Below are 18713 nucleotides of genomic sequence, written 5' to 3'. Positions count from 1 at the left end.
GTGCAGTGGCTCACATCTGTAATCCCAGCACTTTGGGAGGCCGAGGCGGGTGGATCACTCGAGCCCAAGAGCTTGAGACCAGCCTGGACAACACGGTGAAACCCCATCTCTACAAAAAATACAAAAATTAGCTCAGCACGGTAGTGTGCACCTGTACTCCCAGTTACTTGGGAGGCTGAGGTGGGAGGATCCCTTGAGCCTGGGAGGAAGAGGTTGCAGTAAGCCAAGACTGTGCCACTGCACTCCAGCCTGGGCAATAGCCTGTCTCAAAAAAAAAGAAGAAGAAAAAAAAAGTAAAACGAATAAAAAAAGATACACCAGACAAAATGCACACAAAGGTTGGAATGACTGTATTGATAAAAGACGAGGCTGGGTACGGTGGCTCACGCCTGTAAACCCAAAAATTTGGGAGGCTGAGGCGGGCAGATCATGTGGTCAAGAGTTCGAGACCAGCCTGGCCAACATAATGAAACCCCGTCTCTATTAAAAATACAAAAATTAGCCGGGTGTGGTGGCACGTGCCTGTAGTCCCAGCTACTCGGGAGGCTGAGGCAGCAGAATCGCTTGAAACCAGGAGGCGGAGGGTACGGTGAGCCAAGATCGCGCCTCTACACTCCACCCTGGCGATAGAGTGAGACACCGTCTCAAAACAAAACAAAACAAAAACAGGTGTATTTTTGGACAGAATACTACAAGACAGAAAAGGGTGAATTTTTAGGAAGACATTACAATCACAAATGTGTACACGTGTAACAACAGAGCTTCCACATACTCAAAACAAGAATTAAAATTAACAAGAGAGAAATCCACAGTCCTCTCCCCATAATTGATATAAGGAGGTAAAATGGTGGCCTGTGAAAAGCATAAAGACATGAGCATCAAAAAGTCACCTGGAGCCAGGTTCGGTGGCTCACGCCTGTAGTCCCAACACTTTGGGAGGCCAAGGCGGGCAGATCACTTGAGATCAGGAGTTTGAGACCAGCCTGGCCAACATGGTGAAACCCTGTCTCTACTAAAAATACAAAAATTAGCTGGGCATGGTTGGGTGCGGTGGCTCACACCTGTAATCCCAACACTTTGGGAGGCTGAGGCAGGTGGATCACGAGGTCAGGAGATCGAGACCATCCTGGCTAACACGGTGAAACCTCGTCTCTACTAAAGATACAAAAAAAAAAAAAAAATTAGCCAGGCATGGTGACGGGCACCTGTCTTCCCAGCTACTCGGGAGGCTGAGGCAGGAGAATGGCATGAACCCAGGAGGCAGAGCTTGCAGTGAGCTGAGATTGCGCCACTGCGCTCCAGCCTGGGTGACAGAGCGAGACTCCATCTCAAAAAAAATAAAAAAAATTAGCCAGGCATGGTGGTGTGCACCTGTAACCCCAGCTACTAGGGAGGCTGAGGCAAGAGAATCACTTGAACCCAGGAGGTGAAGGTTGCAGTGAGCTGAGATCGCGCCACTGTGCTCCAGCCTGGGCGACAGAGCAAGACTCAGTCTCAAAAAACAACAACAACAACAACAACAACAACAACAACAAAAAGTCACTTGGGAAGTCTGTCTTCAGCCAACAGTGCCAGAGAAGGCCACACACTGGTGGCTGCAGGTGCCATTGGCACATGACCATCGGCCCACCTACCGCCTGCCCGGCTCCCCACAGGGCTCCACCCTTACCTCTATTTTGCTGGAAGTCCTTACCAACACCTGCATTTAACAAACAGCATGGGATCAGACTTGCAGGTCATCATAGCTTCCTATGAAGCTGTCTCTTGATGGAGAATGAAAATCATTCTCAGGGAGACATTCACAGGGAGGAGCAAAGGGGTGGGAGAAGCAGGACACAAATAGAAATGAAAACACTGTCACAAGCATGAGGTTGAGTCAGAACACACATGACAAGACATGACAATTTCAGTCACTTTAACTCCACTGCTCCGGCACGGGACGGACCCTGAGCTGCCCTGTCGGCTCACTTGAACTCCACTGCTCCAGCATGGGATGGACCCTGAGCTGCCCTGGCTGTAACCAAGCCCATCGGGCCATGTGGAGGCTGCTGTCGTGTTGCTTTGTCATCGTTTATGACGGCATGGCAGTGTCCTCACACTCGCAAAGGGCGAGGAAGGGAGTCAGAGGGTGCCTCTTCCACAGGTGCAAAACAGCACAGGAAGAGCCTGGGGAACATGGACGCAATTTAAGACTTGGGGTGAGCATCAGAGGCCAGCCACGTGCTTGGCACCCGGGCTTGTGCCTCCTCCCAGAGCCCTCTTAGGACACCTGGACAGTTTCCCTAAGAAATCTTGACTCAGAGGGCCGGGCGTGGTGGCTCACACCTGTAATCCCAGCACTGTAGGAGGCCAAGGCAGGCAGATCACTTGAGGTCAGGCATTTGACACCTGCCTGGCCAACAAGGTGAAACCCTGTCTCTACAAAAAAATACAAAAATTAGCCAGGCATGGTGGCATACATTTGTAATCCCAGCTATCAGGGGACCACTTGAAATCAGGAAGCAGAGGTTGCAGTGAGCTGAGACCGTGCCACTGCACTCCAGCCTGGGCAACAGAATGAGACTATCTCAAAACAAAACAAAACAAAAAGAAATCTTCACTCAGAACTTCACTTTCGCCCCTGTGCTGACCCTGACAAGATTCTATCCAACCGCCACCCACTACTGGCATTGCCAGGAATAGTTTCAAGAATTTACGGGACTGTCGCCCTTACAAATGTGGCACGTACAGCACTGGGCTGTCCCCAGGATGCCCCTCCATACACAAGGACATAAGCCTTCCAGGTGGAAGAGAGCAAGGACTCGGGCGGGAGGCGCTGGGCTGTGGAGTCACGACTCACCTTCTCCAAATCGTCCTTCAGACGAGTTTCATGCTGCAACTTCTCATACAAATTTCTATTTTCTATTTTTAGGAGTTCAATTTCTTCCTTGAGCTCAGTCTGAAGAAGCGAAAGTTGCACCTTGTGCTCAGTTTCCAGACCCAAGACTCTGGCTGCCCCCTCTGTGTCGGCCTCCAAGTCCCCGTCCTGCACACCCTGGAGATGCACCCAGGGAAGCTCTGTGTGGAAAAGGAGCAGGGAAGACAGTCAGGCCGGTGCCGGCCCTCGATGGAGCCCACAGTCCGCACAGGCAGAACGGCAACCTATAAATGCTTCTGACAGCAGACACTGTGGATTTTCAAGCTCTGTGCTGACTCAGTGATGAAAGCAGGCATGGCTCTCTCAAGTCTCCCCTCCCTTTTGGGACACCTCCATGCTGCCCCAGCACAGTGCCGTCCCGAGTCACAGGGATGTCCTGGGCCCACACGACAGCCACACGACCCGCCCAGGCTACTCCTTCAGGTCAGGTGTGACATGTGACCCTCCATGAGTTCCTGAGTGAGCCTCATGCCTGTGACCAGATGTGGGCACACATGTGTCACCCAGGGTCTATGAGGCAGCCACAAGGACAGGGCCTGAGCTCAGGGGCCTGCCAGGGTTCCTGTCCCAGCACCTCCCCCTGCTGTTCTGTGCCCGGGCACGCTACCCCCACCGGCCCATCTCTTCTTCTGCAGAAGAGGAAAAAAGCAGAAGGGACTCGGTGCTGGCCAGGCACCAGTGGTGCCAACGACCATGGGCATCAAGGGGCGGCTGTGGGGACAACTGTGGTGCAGGACAGGCAGGAGTGAGGACCAGATGCAGGCGCCGCTGCACCACCCCCAGCTTGAAGGAGGCCCAGGCAGGCCCAGGCTTCTCTCAACTTGGCCACAGCCCAGAATGGAGTCAGACCACACACCTCCCAGCAGGACCCGCGGCCTCAGCCCCTCACCCCCACCACGGACGGCAGCCCCACCATCAGCACAGTCCACGCCAGTGGCCAGGGCCGCCTGCCCCTCCTGGAACCCGTCAGTGGCCACTGTCCGGCGCCATGGGACCGCGACTCTGGGATGACTGCAGTTTCCTCTCCGTCACCTTCTGACCCCACAGCCCTGTGCCCCGTGCCCTGTCTAGGCATCCCACCTTCTGACCCCACAGCTCTGTGCCCCGTGCCCTGCCTGGACATCCCACAACCTTAAGTCTGACTAGGCGAGCTGGGGTACCTGGGCCTGCTGGGAGCAGAGCAGGATCCTGGAAAAGCCTCCCCTGGGCCCAGTGGACACACATTCTCCCTCCAGAGGTGAATGGTCACCATGTCCATCCAGCAATCCCCATGACCCCCAGGGTGGCCGCCCAGGTCAGACCTGCCCTGCTGGGGCGCTGGCCCAGGACACGCACTCCTGCCCAGCCAGTGACCCCGCCTCTAACGCCAAACCCTCATCAGGACACACTCTGTTGAGGTGTCAGCCCCAGAAGAGGTCGGAGCACTCAGCTGCTTCACGGAGGACTTGGATCGAACCCAGGCACCCAGGCTCCCCGAGAACGTCCCCCAGACCCGGGACCTGCCGACACCATGGCAAGGCGGGAGGAGCCCACCTTGGCTGTGCCCTTCAGAGGGCTCCAGACGCCACTCGTGTCCCAATGCTGAAGTCTCTACGCAGCATCTGTCTGAGACATGCCCCTCGTGCTGGATGCAGAGGGGAGACTCCAGCGCTTCCAGCTGGTGCCTGTGGCTTTCTTCTAACTCCGCCTGGAAGCGTGGCAGGCTCTCCTACAGAGAAACCACGTGGGACAAGCACGTTAGTGAGCCAAGCTACCTCGCTCGCAGCTATAACCCTCAAAGGTGTTTCCTGCTATGCACAAAGAAAACTCAAACCTCACTAGGTTCATGAGGCCACACGCTGCGCCCTGGTGAACCCCGCCAGCCCACTGGTGTGCTCACATGCTCTCCCGCCCACACCCGTCTCTCAGTCAGGCCTCCGGAAGACATAAAGGAATTGGTGGCACTGACAGGGACTGGTGCTCCTCAGGGCGGCAAGGCCCTGGACCGGGCAGACCTCTCCTCAATTCTCTCAGCAGCAAGGTCGGTAGGGCACGTGCCCCTCGCGTCTCCCCTGGTGGCCTCACATCTCAGGGCTGGGCTCTCAAGGCCAGCCTCCTGTGACCACTGCCCACTAACAGCTGTGTCCTCGTCACACCCACGCGCAGAGGCAGGGGTTGGCTCTCAGGTGATACACGAATGCCTGGTGGGGCTACCCACCCCAGCCCTTCCTGGGTTCTCTCTGGTGCAAGGCCTGCTCGTGAGAAGGTCCTGGCTGCCTGTTCCAGCCGGGCCCTTGCCCTTCTCTGGCATTTCCCCCATAGCCTCTTGTGCAGCAAATTCTGTGTTGGGGTCCGCTTTGCAGGGAACTCAAACTGGCACACAGCCCGCTGCCACCCTGCCTGGACACCCTGTGGCCTCCAGCAGGCCCAGGGACCCTGCTCCAGAGTGAGGGCTCCTGGCCGCTGAGCCCAGATGCCCCGAGTTCCCCTCCACTGGTTCCACCGTGCAACAAGCCACGCGGTGCTGCCCCTGTGTCTCCTCCCTGCCCTCCCGTGTGTCCCCCGGAGCCCGACACCGGCCCCCTGAGTCTCCTCCCTGCCCTCCCGCATGTCCCCCGGAGCCCGACGCCAGGCTTGCTCATGCTGCACAGCAAGTGCTCCACAGCCACACGTACTGCTGGGCACCACACTGGCAGCACAGACCCAGAACAGTCTACATCCCAGAAGCTCCGTTTGGACAGTTTGCCCCACAGAAGTTAAAGGTGACAGAAGTCGCAGCACGGAAGCAACTCAAGGAAGAAACACAAAAGCCAGCAGACGCTCCGTGTGGACTCAAAGCAAAGACACAATTTCACACCCTTCGAACTGCCACTGTCAAGTCTGACGAATGCAGCCCACCGCAGGGTGGAGGCCTTGCCCACAGCCAGGGCATCCCAGGGCTGAGGGAGGGGCTCCGGCTCCCCCGGTCACCCCCTTTCCTGATCAAACAGTGCATGGTGAGGCCCACCGCGGAGCAGCAGTGAGGTCGGGGCAGCATCCGCAAGCAGCCTTCCTCCCCTGGACAAGGTGGGAGGGACGGAAACACAGGCTCTATAATGTGGAAGACGCAGGACTGGAAGGTCAAGAGCACAGGACTCCCCCACTTCTCAGCGCGCGGCCAATTACCTTATGTCGCTCAGGCTCGAGTTCATCAACGTGATCTTTTCTTCCTTTCTCAGGTTTCTCTTCTAAACCCACACAGGACAACCTGAAGGGAAAACATTTTATAAAAGCTTTACACACGTACCCCTTTTCCATGTGTGCACCATTCCCTCCCCAGGACCGACTGCTCACAGCAGAGGCGCCTCCTCGTGCTTCCAGTCAAGGACGGGCGATGCCCATGTGCGGGGAGCCGTGGCAGTCACAAAGCCAGAGACATGGCACAGGGACATGCAGGTCTGGAAGAAAGTGTGCCCGCCACTGACTCTCTCTCTCTCTCACACACACACACACACACACACACACACACGCCTGGAGGAGAGCGCCCCTGCCACCAACACACACACATGCCTGGAGGAGAGCGCCCCTGCCACCAACACACACACACGCAGGCCTGGACAAGAGCGTGCCCACTGACTCATGCACACACACACACATGCTGGCCTAGACGAGCGTGTCCACCACCAACATGTGCACGCAGGCCTGGACAGAGTGTGGCCACCAGTGGCTCGCACGCACACATGCAGGCCACTCTCGGGTGCCCGTGCCTGTGTCATCTTTTTAATCTGGACCATAAAATGTGTTTGTATAAAAGGCCATTGGTGCCTACTAGCATGAAATCACCAACAAAACTACCCCTGAACTCAGAGCCTGGCCCCTGTATGGCAGAAACCCACTGAGGCTGGAACTGCTTTGCTCACCCAACTTCCATAGAGTCCAGAAGAGCATCTTCCCTCGCCCCCTGCAGCCTCTGCTGTAACAGGGTTAGGTCTTCTTGGTAAGTTTTCTCAGCATCCCTTAACTTCTTTTCAAAATAAATCCTCAGTTGCTCCAGTTCGGACTCATGCTGGGTTTTTTCTCGCTGCTTCAGCTGTTCTAAATCTTCCACACGAGAGGCGCGCGCCAGGAGTTGCTCATGTAGCTCTGCAACATAACGGAGTCAGGCAATCGTCTTAAAATGGGACACCCACAACAAGCCAGGCGAGAGGCAAGAGCCTGGTTACCTGTGGTGGGGGCAGAACTCGGAAAAGGGCCCATCCCAGAACCTGAGAGTGATGAGGGACCCCTACAGCTTAGACTCTCGTACGCCCCTGAATGTGGAGAGCTCTCTCCAAGCGGTGGCAAGAGCCACAGGGCTGGGAGCAAAAGCAGCACTCGAAGTGGCAGGGATGTGGGGGGCACAGCCAGCAAGGAGACAGACGATGGTCCTGCAGCCCCAGGAAACTGGATCCAGACCAACCTCGAGCCCAGAAGCAGGCTCATCAGGTTGGCACACGACGGCTGACACCTGGATGTGGGCTATGGGGGACCCTGGACAGAAAACCCAGCTGTACCATCTTGGACTTTCTGTAAGCTGACAACTGTGTTGTTTTAGGCCACCAAGTTTGTGATAATTTGTTACACAGCAGCAGAGAAGCAACACGGACCCTAAAAGAACTTGTCTCCATGGCTACTATGGTCAGAATACAGCCCGCTGCTCTACAGCAGCTGACAGCCAGCAACGGGCACCCCAGAGAGGGCAAATCGGGGTTCTCTGCATGGGTCCCGAGAGGCAGGACAGAGACAAGCAGAGGACCAAGCCAGAGCCGGAGCCTGCGGGGAGCAGCTGTGCCTGTGGTCCCCTCAGCTTCTCTCTTCTCCAGCCTCCAGTGACAGACAGACCCCCAGAGGAAGATAAATCGACATGCTCTCAGCTGCACCTGGTCCCGGCAGGGCACAGGGCTGGGAGGCGGAGCCAGGCCTGGTGCCCTGGTGACAGTGGCAGTGTCTCCAGTTCTTTCTCCTAAGTGCTCTTTGCTTCAAATCCCACCACCCACAAGGACAAGTTGGACCAAAAGGCTCTGTCGGCCCATGAATGCCAGGAGACACGCAGTGGCTCGCCCTCCTGTCCTATGGCCCTGGGCGCCGGTGCCTGAATTGGGCTTGGCCAGCCCCTGCCCTCAGGCACCATCCAAGCCTGCTGCACAAAGACCTCTCTGACACGGAACGGGGGGCCTGGGGTCGGGGTCTCCAGAGGTGCTCAGCTATAAGGGGACACCTGGAGCAGAGCTGCCTTCAGCAAGTGGCCTGGAGAGCTGGGGCCACAGGAGCCTGGCAGCAGGATGTGGGGCACCTGCCCTGTGACCCCAGACACCAGGTGAGCCCGCACTTGGACAGCACTCAACCGTCCTTCCGAGGCAAACGCTCAGCACCACTGATAAGCTTTCCTTAGACATGAAGGCACCCCCTGCGAGTGTTGCTCTTGGCCTTGAGGGACACACAGGTGCACGTCACTGCTGCACTGACTTGCTTAGCGTAAAACCAGGGCTCTCTCCCACAAAGCAAACCTCCACTTTCAAACCAGACACCTCAACCTTCAGGATGTCAAACAGGTAAATCCACTTTTTTGTGTTTGCTAGAATTGTTAAATTCTGGCTTGGTGTTACAACAATGAAAAACACACAGCTTCAGCTTTTGAGGATCTGAATTTTCCAATACAATTCCTCACCACTCAACTCCTGTCTACTGGTCCTGGCAGAATCAAGCTGGGACCACAAGCGCCTGATCTCTTCTTGTGATTGCGCCTTCAGGTCTTCATACGATGCTTGAAGATTCTCTAACTGGAAAAAGCAAAGTGTCCAGGTGAGACCCTAATGAGCTCAAGGCCCCCACCCCAGCAGTGACGTGTGTGGTTTTATCCCTGCCACTGCGATCCTAAGGGTAAAAGCTCACATCCCAAACCTGCAGCTCGGAGAAAGCCAGCCACAGCAGAGATCGAGAGAGCTCTGTCCGTGACAAGAGGGATCAGTCAGTGCTGACCCCACAAGGCCAGGCACTTTCAGAATCTCAGGAACTTCCAGGTCTGTCTCAGCTGAGGAGGTGGCACGGCCAGGTTCCATGCCGGCTGCAGCAGTGCAGTTTCATCTTATGCACCTCCCTGCTTCGGTTTAGGGTCATACATACAGACTGCTGAATGGAATTTAGGGAGTCTTACTAGCCCACAGTACCCAAGACTCCCAAATAGGAGGTCTCTCAGTTTCAATACTTCTACATTAAGGAAGCAGGTACCTCTTACACCGTGACACTAAACTTTTCTGTACAATCAGCAAGAGCCCTGCCCAGCGCAGCATGGCATGATTTCCTCCTGGGCAACGCTGCACCTGGGGCTGGCCTGTCCTCCTCATGGAAACGGCTCCTCCTACCTTTCCCAATCATGGGCATCCGGACCAGAAGATGCTACCAGCCCCCTCTTTCCCATCTCGGAGGGAGAGCCTGGAAGGGACCAGGGAGAGACTGGGGGTGTGGAGTGAGCCCCGGCCTGGACTCTCTGCAGGAGAGGAGGGTGTGTGGGCACCAGAGTCCCGCTGGGAGACACAAGGGGCCCAGGACAGGCCTCCCTAAGACCCTAGACCCCAACTACTTCCATATTCTCATGTTTGTAAATCTTTCACACACCACGATTAACCCTATCTCTGATTTATGCTTTAATTTCTTCAACTGATTCTTGGGATACTCAGTTTGCGTCTCAGGTTTGTCAGGCCTCCAATGAGGACCTGGCCACATCAACATTTTGATTGTAGTGCTTCATTAGAGAAGCATCTTGAATACACACAGCAGAAAGAAATGCTTGTTAACTTTTCCTAGGAATCTCGTGTGTACTGGATCACGGTTAGAGGATGTGGCCTTACACTCCTACCTAGTGTTTGCAATTTGTGTAACTGTCTCAGGGACACCTGCAAAGAATATGCATTCCTAAGTACAAGATTGAACATAATTATTAAATCAGTCTCAGAGACTATATCCTTACACTTTTATTCACCACTAACAGTCTATTTATTTTTATTTTATTTTATTTTATTTATTTGCTTTTGAGACGGAGGCTCGCTCTGTTGCCCAGGATGGAGTGCAGTGGTGAGATCTCAGCTCACTGCAACCTCCACCTCCTAGGTTCAAGCGATTCTCGTGCCTCAGCCTCCCGAGTAGCTGGGATTACAGATGCCCACCACCATGCCTGGCTAATTTTTGTCTCAAACTCCTGAGCTCATTAGCTGCCCACCTTGGCCTCCCAAAGTGATAGAGTTACAGGCGTGAACCACTGTTCCCAGCCAGTCTCTTTAAATTTAGAACTTAAGTTTTAGCAAATAACACAATACGAAATAGCCCAATTCCAAAATCTGTTAAAACTTCCCTAATATACCAAGTAATTAAATAACGAAGCTGCTGCCCACCTCCAGCTGTTTTTCTTTCTCGCTCTCTTTGAACTTAAACTCCAAGTCTTCTAAACACCGGCCGTGCTCGGACTGCAGGTCTTCACGTAACTTCTCAATGGCTGCTTGATGATGACTCTCCAGGTTCCTAAGGGCCCCTAGAAAGGTAAAGCAATGGCACTTGGTTTACAAGACATCACTCTCCTCAACAGCGACCTCAGTGACAATAATGGTGCACCCAGAGCGCTGCCACCCAGAGCCCCATCCTGGGCGCCCCCGGGCCCCTCGTTTGAGCCTCACATGCCTGATAGCGCCAGGGGACATCGCCTACCCATGCCACCCACCATGAGGGTCAAGCTGGAACACACAACCCTGGAGTATGAAAAGTGAACAAGCACAAAGCTGCTGCTTTGTAATAATTTAGCAACTGAACATGCCAAGAAAAATCTCTGAAACAAAGATCAGGAAGGTTTAAGGACCCTGAGAGACCTGTGACCCATGACGGCCACCAGCGTGTCACACGTGCATGGGGCCATCCAGCATTTAGAAGGTAGGAAACGTGCACAATGATGCATGGTGACATGAACGACATTCCTTCCAGTACTACCTAGGAAAATTCAGTCCCACTCCAAACTTGCTCATTTTCATTACTTACGTTCAGCCTGGTTTTTGTCTTGAAAAATCTTCTCCAACTCAGCTCTCTGTTCTGCCAATTCTTTCTGAAACTGGTTTTGTAAATCCTCCATTTCTGATTGATGCTTTGCAGACAATTCTTTGCGTAGATTTTCTAAACATAAATCTTTTTCAGATTCCCAATCTTCCTTCAGGGTCTAATTTAAAAGAAAAAAAAATTAAACTCAATAGTTGATTATCTGTGCTAAAGAAATTTAAATCACACAGTCAAAACCTCTGAGCAGGCCAGGCAACGTGGCTCATGCCTCTAATCCCAGCACTTTGAGAGGCTGAGGCAGGCAGATCGCCTGAGCCCAGGAGTTAGGGTTACAGATCAGCCTGGGCAACATAGTGAGACCCCATCTCTACAAAAAAAAAATACAAAAATTAGTGGGATGTGGTGGCATGCACCTATAGTCCCAGCTACTCGGGAGGCTGAGGCAGGAGGATCAATTGAGCCCAGGAGGTCAAGAATGCAGTGAGCTGTGATTGTGCCACTGCACTCCAGCCTGGGAGGCAGAATGAGACCCTGTCTCAAAGAAAAAAAAGAATGGGCAGTCATGGCCCCCAACTAAACTGTCGTGACAGGCCTTACACCCAGTCTCTCCCCTGAATGCTGGCAGGACAGAAAAGCAGAAGCATCCAGGAGGCAAGCAGTAGAGGAAAAGTGAGCAAGGACCACCCACCACAAAACAGACTGCCGTCTGCACACGAGGACCACCCCCCCTGAAACAGACCAGCCTCTGCACAGGGACCACCCACCCTGAAACAGACCAGCCTCTGCACAGGGACCACCCACCCTGAAACAGACCAGCCTCTGCACAGGGACCACCCACCCTGAAACAGACCAGCCTCTGCACAGGGACCACCCACCCTGAAACAGACCAGCCTCTGCACAGGGATCACCCACCCTGAAACAGACCAGCCTCTGCACAGGGACCACCCACCCTGAAACAGACCAGCCTCTGCACAGGGACCACCCACCCTGAAACAGACCTGCATCTGCACAAAGCGAGAGGACCACCTACCCTGAAACAGACCAGCCTCTGCACAAGGACCACCCACCCCGAAACAGACGAGCCTCTGCACGCAAGGCCTAATCCACACAGTCACCCTCAAAGCGTTAGGAATACATCTCCCTATAAGTCCCAGGGGCCAATGGCAACTTTGCCAACCTCCACCCAAGGGCTGGGCTCTGTCCCAAGTGTTCTGAGAAATGGGTCTCACTGCCTGCGTCAGAGGGGCAGGTGACCGGAACACAACCCCAAGCCTGGACTAACATCCATCGTCTGCCAAGGGCCTGAGAGCTGCCCAGATGCCTGACTCAGGAAGGGCCTCCACACTCAGCATGGCTGACAGCTCTGCCCTCTAGCGGAGGGCCTGGCAATGACGGGGCACTGCTTCCTGTGGTCCCCAGTGAGGCCACCCACAGCAGGTGCAACCCACCCCACCCAAAACCTCCTCCCTGTGTGGTATTCTCCCCGGCACTCCAGCACCCACACCCCATGAACTGCAGGGAACTGCCACATCCACGAGGGCAGAGGCTGTGTCCCAGAACACAGCTCAGGGGCAGGCCACGGGGGCCACTCAGAAGACAGCATGGAGGGGCCGAGCAGCGCCTTTGTGTTATACAAGTCAATGTGAAACAACAAAACAAGTTTTGTGACAAATACAAATGATATAAATAAACAAAGAACGCAATACACTTTCAACCAGCATATTCTAATAAAGCCTCAACTGGCTTCTGTCTGCATCAAGGTGAGGAGTGTTCTCATGGGACCTGGCAAGAAAGGAAAAACAACATACACAGAGGCGTGCATTTTAGAATCGATCCCGGGTACCTTTACTATCTGGGCGTTTTTCTCCATTTCTGATTGTAACTTCTCCTTCAGCTCAGCTGCAAGAAAAACAAAAAGCAGCTCAGGCCACTCCATCTCAACCTTTTCAGTGACCCGACTGCCCAGGAAACGACCAGGCTCTGGCACCCACTGGACACGTGCCAGCATTCACGGGCTAGCAGGATGTGTCTGTGATGATGCTTGGCTTTAATAACAAACTGAGGACACCGTGACTTCCAGACACACAGGACGATCTAAGAGAGGAGGTGAAGCTCAGCCCTGGGTCGCACCTACCACAGACCACCTGGAAACCTGCTCTAATAATCTCCTGGCCACAAAAACCCAAGGGCCCCCTTTGTTCACCCCTCTCACGGTGCCAGACACCAGGCAAGGTGCTGAGAACAGAGATGGGGAGACGGTGCTAGGGCGACCCAGCTCCCAACCCCAAGAGGGAACAGGCACTAGAATGCCCACACCGAGCCCACACGCTGCCCGTGCCCGCCTAGCCGTGCAGTACCTGCTTCCTGTCCACACCTGAGCACCACCTCCTCCTTCTCCCGTGCGTGCTGCTCCCTGAGGAGCTCCAGCTCGTGCTGCTGCCTGCTCTGTAGCAGGGCCAGCTCCTGGGCACGCCGGCTGTTGAGCATCTCCCGCAGCTCCGTCAATGCCGTCTCCTTCTCCTTCTGGAGGTTGGCCTGTGTCAGCTCCAGCTGCGCCGTGTGCATGTTGCTCAGACTCAGGCGCAGCGCCTCCAGTTCAAGGCCATGCACGGCCTGCGGTGGAGAAAAGGCCTCTGATAAGGGCCCATGGTCAGAACCAGGGCGCATCAGGGAGACACAGAAGCATGAATGAGAATGAGTAAGGAAGACACAGAAAATGAAACAGCAGACATCCCCTGGAAGCAGGGGCAGGACACAGAGGCCCGGATGCCACTGAGATGCCACCCAGCTCCTCTGCCAGTGACCCCACAGCGCATCACCGCCCTGAGCACCAGCACCCCGAATTCCCTCGCTGTATGACGGCACTGTGTGTACCTGGAGGGGGCTTCGCAGCTGACAGGGAGAGCAACCGGCCTGAGGTAAGTGTGTCACTCACGTGGCCTGCACCTGACCAAGCCCCCTGACCCCCAGCATCCACGTGTGTCTCCTCCACCGGCCCTGCTGATGGCCCCACACACAGAACGTGGAAACAGACAACGCAGAGAAAGGAGATGGCAGCGCCCACCCCACCCCCACCCGGATGCCCACTGTGCCCTGTGGGGATAACAGAGCCCATGCTGTGAGCCTGTGCAGGCCCCGCCGGGTCACCTGACTCTGCTGCAGGCCAGCCTCATCTTCACGGCCGCTCTCCAGGTCAGTAATGGCAAGTTCACATTCTTGTTCACACTCCTGGGGAAAAAAGGCAAAGAATGTGGTCCAGAATTCACATGAGAAGCCACAGTGATGTGCTCAAGAACTGACGACGCACGTCCTCACAAAACCCCGTTCGCAGCTGTTCACAGCAGCACCACTTGCAACGGCCAGAAGGTGGGAGCAACCCAAATGCCTCCTGAGGGATGAATGGTTGAACAAACGTGGGCTGCCATTCAGCCACAAGAAGGAATGAAGCCCCAACTCAGGCTGCAACACAGAGGAGCCCTGAAGACGTGAGGCTGAGTGACAGAGCAGACACAGAAGGCCACGTATGGTGAGGTTCCATTTACATCAAGTGTTCAGGATCTGCAAATCCGTAGACATGGAGCAGCCTGGAGGCTGCGAGGAGCTGAGGGAGGAGAGCGGGGTGGCTGCCGCGAGCATCGGGCTTCCTTCTGGGGTGATGATGATGTCTGGAGCCACTGGAGATGGTGCTCACACACGCTGTGAGTGTACTAAGTGCCACTGAGGTCTGTACTTTAAAATGGTGAATCGTATGCTTGTTAATTGTATCTCATTAAAAAAAAAAGAAGGAAAAATATTAAACTCGCTTAAATCACAATGTAAAGTCAAAGTCCCAGAAACAGGCCAGGCATGCTGGCTCACGCCTATAATCCCAGAATTTGGGAGGCCAAGGCAGGCAGATCACCTGAGGTCAGGAGTTCGAGACCAGCCTGGCCAACATGGTGAAACCCCATCTCTACTAAAAATACAAAAATTAGCCAGGTGTGGTGGCGGGCACCTGTAGTCCCAGCTACTTGGGAGGCTGAGGCAGGAGGATCACTTGAACCTGGAAGGCAGAGGTTGCAGTGAGCTGAGATCACACCACTGCACTCCATCCTGGGCAACAGAGCGAGACTCCACCTCAAAAAAATAAATAAATAAAATAAAGTCCCAGAAACAGAAGCTGTGGACTCTCCCCACGCCACAGCAGTGCTGCCATGGGAGGAACGAACAACCTGCTCTCAGGAAAAAGGGGGAAATGATGCCTACAGAGAGAAAATGTGCATAAAATGCCTGGAAAAAGCGGGTACCAATGAAAGGTAAACCAATCTAGAGACACAAACCTTAAAGATCCTTGTATGGCCACTAAATCAGCAAAAGTTGGAAAGAATATTACGAATCCTCAGTGCCACCACAGTCACAGGAAACAAATGCACCCAAATGCTACCAACATCAGAATCAGTTGCTTCAACTTTTTTCTCAGCAGCCATTTTGGCAACATAGGTCGAGCCACAGAAAGCCTTTCCCTGTCTCAACATTCCCACCTCTGGAAACCTTTTCAGCAGCAATAACCCAAAGGGAAAAGAAAAGCTGCAGGGGGCCCGTCGGCATGGATCCCGAGCCCACCGTCACTGTGGCCCTCCCTGCAGGCTCCTGCCCCTTGACTGGCGCCTGGGACGTATCCCCTGCTTGTGGAAGCGACCATTCTCCGGCTTCCCCTGCATCAGCCAGGCACCTTTCTGAGCTCCAGGTGACCCACTTGCTCACAGAGTACTTCCAATTAAAAAATGACCCAAACTAAATTTTTCTGCCCCAACTGGGGAACTGGCTAGGGATGGAGAGATACAGGCTTGATACAGTTGCAAAAGCTAGAAAGGCCCCCGGAGGAACTAGACAGGGAAGGGCGGCATGGTGGGCTCCACAAGGGCTGCCTGTGCGGGGACTCGTCCCCAGGGCGGGCGGCCACATGAGTGCAGCAACATCTCCCTTCAATGTCAGGAGCTCGGGCCGGGCGCGGTGGTTCACACCTGGAATCCCAGCACTTTGGGAGGCTGACGCAGGTGGATCATGAGGTCAGGAGATTGAGAACATCCTGGCCAACATGGTGAAACCCTCTCTCTACCAAAAATACAAAAAAATTAGCTGGGCGTGGTGGCAGGCGCCTGTAGTCCCAGCTACTCAGGAGGCTGAGGCAGGAGAATGGCGTGAACCCGGGAGGCAGACCCGGCAGAGCTTGCAGTGAACAGAGATCGCGCCACTGCACTCCAGCCTGGGTGACAGAGCGATACTCCATCTCAAAAAAAAAAAAAGAAAAGAAAAGAAAAGATAAACAAAACTGATAGATCATTAGTGAGATTAACCAGGAAAGGAAGAGAGAAGATCCAAATAAGCTCAATTGGAAACTAAATGGGAGACATTACAACCAATACCACAGAAATACCAAAGATCACTCAAGGCCACTATGAACACCTTTATGTGCACAAACTAGAAAACCTGGAGGCGATGGATAAATTCCTGGAAATATACATCCCTTCGAGATTAGACCAGGAAGAAACAGAAATTCTGAACAGACCAGTAACAAGCAGCAAGACTGAAACAGTAATTTAAAAATTGCCAAGAAAAATTGTCCAGGACCAGAGGGATTCACAGCTGAATTCTATCAGACATTCAAAGAAGAATTGGTACTAATCCTACTGAAACTATTCCAAAAGATAGAGAAAGAAAGAATCCTTCCTAAATCATTCCATGAAGTCAGTATCACCCTAATACCAAAACCAGGAAAGGACATAACAAAAAAAGAAAACTACAGACCAATATCCCTGATGAACATAGATGCAAAAATCTTCAACAAAATACTAGCTAACGGAATCCAACAGCACGTAAAAAAGATAATACACCTGGGTTTCATACCAGGAATGCAAGGTTCAACACACACAAGTCAACAAATGTGATATACCCCATAAACAGCATTAAAAAGAAAAATCATGTGATCATCTCGATAGATGCAGAAGAAGCATTTGACAAAATCCAGGATCCCTTTACGATTAAAACCCTCAGCAAAATCGGCACAGAAGGGACAATAAAAGCCATTCATGACAAACCCACAGCCAACATTATACTGAAAAGGGAGAAGTTGAAGGCATTTTAGAACTGGAAAAAGACAAGGATGCTCACTTTCACCACTGCTCTGGAGTCCTAGCCAGAGCAATCAGACAAGAGAAGAAATAGAGGGCATCCAAATCAGTAAAGAGGAAAAACAGTCCCTGTCTGCCGATGACAGGATCGTTTACCTACAAAACCCTGGAGACTCATCCAGAAAGCTCCGACATCTGATCGATGAATTCAGTAAAGTTTCAGGACACGAAATCAACATACACAAATCAGTAGCACTGCTATACCCCAAAAGTGACCAAGCTGAGAACCAAATGAAGAACTCAACACCTTTTACGATGGCTGCAAAAAATAAAATAAAATACTTAAGAATATTCCTAACCAAGGAGGGGAAAAATCTCTACAAGGGAAACCACAAAACACTGCTGAAAGAAATCACTGGCTGCGCACGGTGGCTCACACCTGCAATCCCAGCACTTTGGGAGGCCAAGGCAGGCGGATCATGAGGTCAAGAGATTGAGACCATCTGCTGAAACCCCGTCTCTACTAAAAATACAAAAATTAGCTGGGCGTGGTGGCACATGCCTGTATTCGCAGCTACTCTGGACGCTGAGGTAGAAGAATCACTTGAACCCGGGAGGCGGAGGTTGCAGTGAGCCGAGATCATGCCATTGCATTCCAGCCTGGGCAACAAGAGCAAAACTCCGTCTCAAAAAAAAAAAAAGAAAAAAAAAAAGAAAGAATTGATGACACAAACAGATAAAAAACACATCCAGGTTGGTATGGATGCAGTGAAAACAGAAAACCTTTACACTGCTGGTGGGAACGTAAACTAGTACAATCACTATAAAAAACAGTATGGAGACCAGGCACAGTGGCTCACGCCTGTAATCACAGCACTTTGGGAGGGCGAGGCGGGCAGATCACCTGAGGTCAGGAGTTCAAGACCAGCCTGGGCGACATGGTGAAACCCTGTCTCTACTAAAAATACAAAAATTAGCTGGCCGCAGTTGTGCACGCCTGTAATCCCAGCTACTTAGGAGGCTGAGGCAGGAGAATCACTTAAGCCTAGGAGGCAGAGGTTGCAGTGGGCCAAGATTGCACCATTGCACTCCAGCCTGGTCAACGTGGCAAAACCCCATCTCTACTAAAAATAAAAAATTAGTCAGGCATGGCGGCGCATGCCTATAATCCCAGTTCCTCAGGAGGCTGAGGCATGAGAATCACTTGAACCTGGGAGGCAGAGGTTGCAATGAGCCGAATTTGCATCACCACACTCGAGGCTGGGCAACAGAGCGGGACTCCATCTTAAAAAAAAAAAAAATAAGTAAAAAGCATGTAAAGCAGGAGCATCACTTGAGGCCAGAAGTTTGAGACCAGCCTAGTGAATGTAACAAGACTCCATCTCTACAAAATATTTAAAAATTTGCCAGGCATGGTGGTGCGCGCCTGTGTTCCCAGCTACTCAGGAGGCTGAGTAGAAAGACTGCTTGAGCCCAGGGGTGGAGGCTGCAGTAAGCTACGATTGTGCCACTTACTGCAGCATGGGCAACAGGGTAAGACCCCGTCTCAAAATTAAAAAACAAAACAAAACACGTCCAGGAGGCCAGGTGTGGAGGCTCATACCTATAATCCCAGCACTTTGGGAGGCCGAGGCAGGAGGATGGCTTGAGAC

The 18713-nt window shown here is 53.1% G+C and overlaps 1 protein-coding gene across 7 annotated transcripts in view; it reads right to left on the bottom strand.

The window, feature by feature from the left end:
* The window catches only part of PCNT (pericentrin), a 203298-nt gene that overhangs the window by 166311 nt on the left and 18274 nt on the right, over positions 1-18713 (bottom strand). For all 7 annotated transcript variants that reach the window (XM_055105153.2, XM_055105160.2, XM_055105158.2 and 4 more), the window contains exons 4-13: positions 14099-14179; positions 13309-13564; positions 12795-12850; positions 10937-11111; positions 10303-10439; positions 8583-8694; positions 6796-7018; positions 6062-6143; positions 4451-4625; positions 2840-3057 (exon numbers count right to left, since the gene is read on the bottom strand). In XM_055105153.2, the coding sequence (XP_054961128.2) occupies positions 2840-3057; positions 4451-4625; positions 6062-6143; positions 6796-7018; positions 8583-8694; positions 10303-10439; positions 10937-11111; positions 12795-12850; positions 13309-13564; positions 14099-14179 (1515 nt within the window). The remainder of the gene's footprint in view (positions 1-2839; positions 3058-4450; positions 4626-6061; positions 6144-6795; positions 7019-8582; positions 8695-10302; positions 10440-10936; positions 11112-12794; positions 12851-13308; positions 13565-14098; positions 14180-18713) is intronic.

This window comes from Pan paniscus, chromosome 22 (genome assembly GCF_029289425.2).
Source record: "Pan paniscus chromosome 22, NHGRI_mPanPan1-v2.0_pri, whole genome shotgun sequence".
Taxonomy (NCBI): Eukaryota; Metazoa; Chordata; class Mammalia; order Primates; family Hominidae; genus Pan; species Pan paniscus.
The sequence above is the reverse complement of the archived record's forward strand: the minus strand, read 5'-3'. Positions and strand labels throughout refer to the sequence as shown.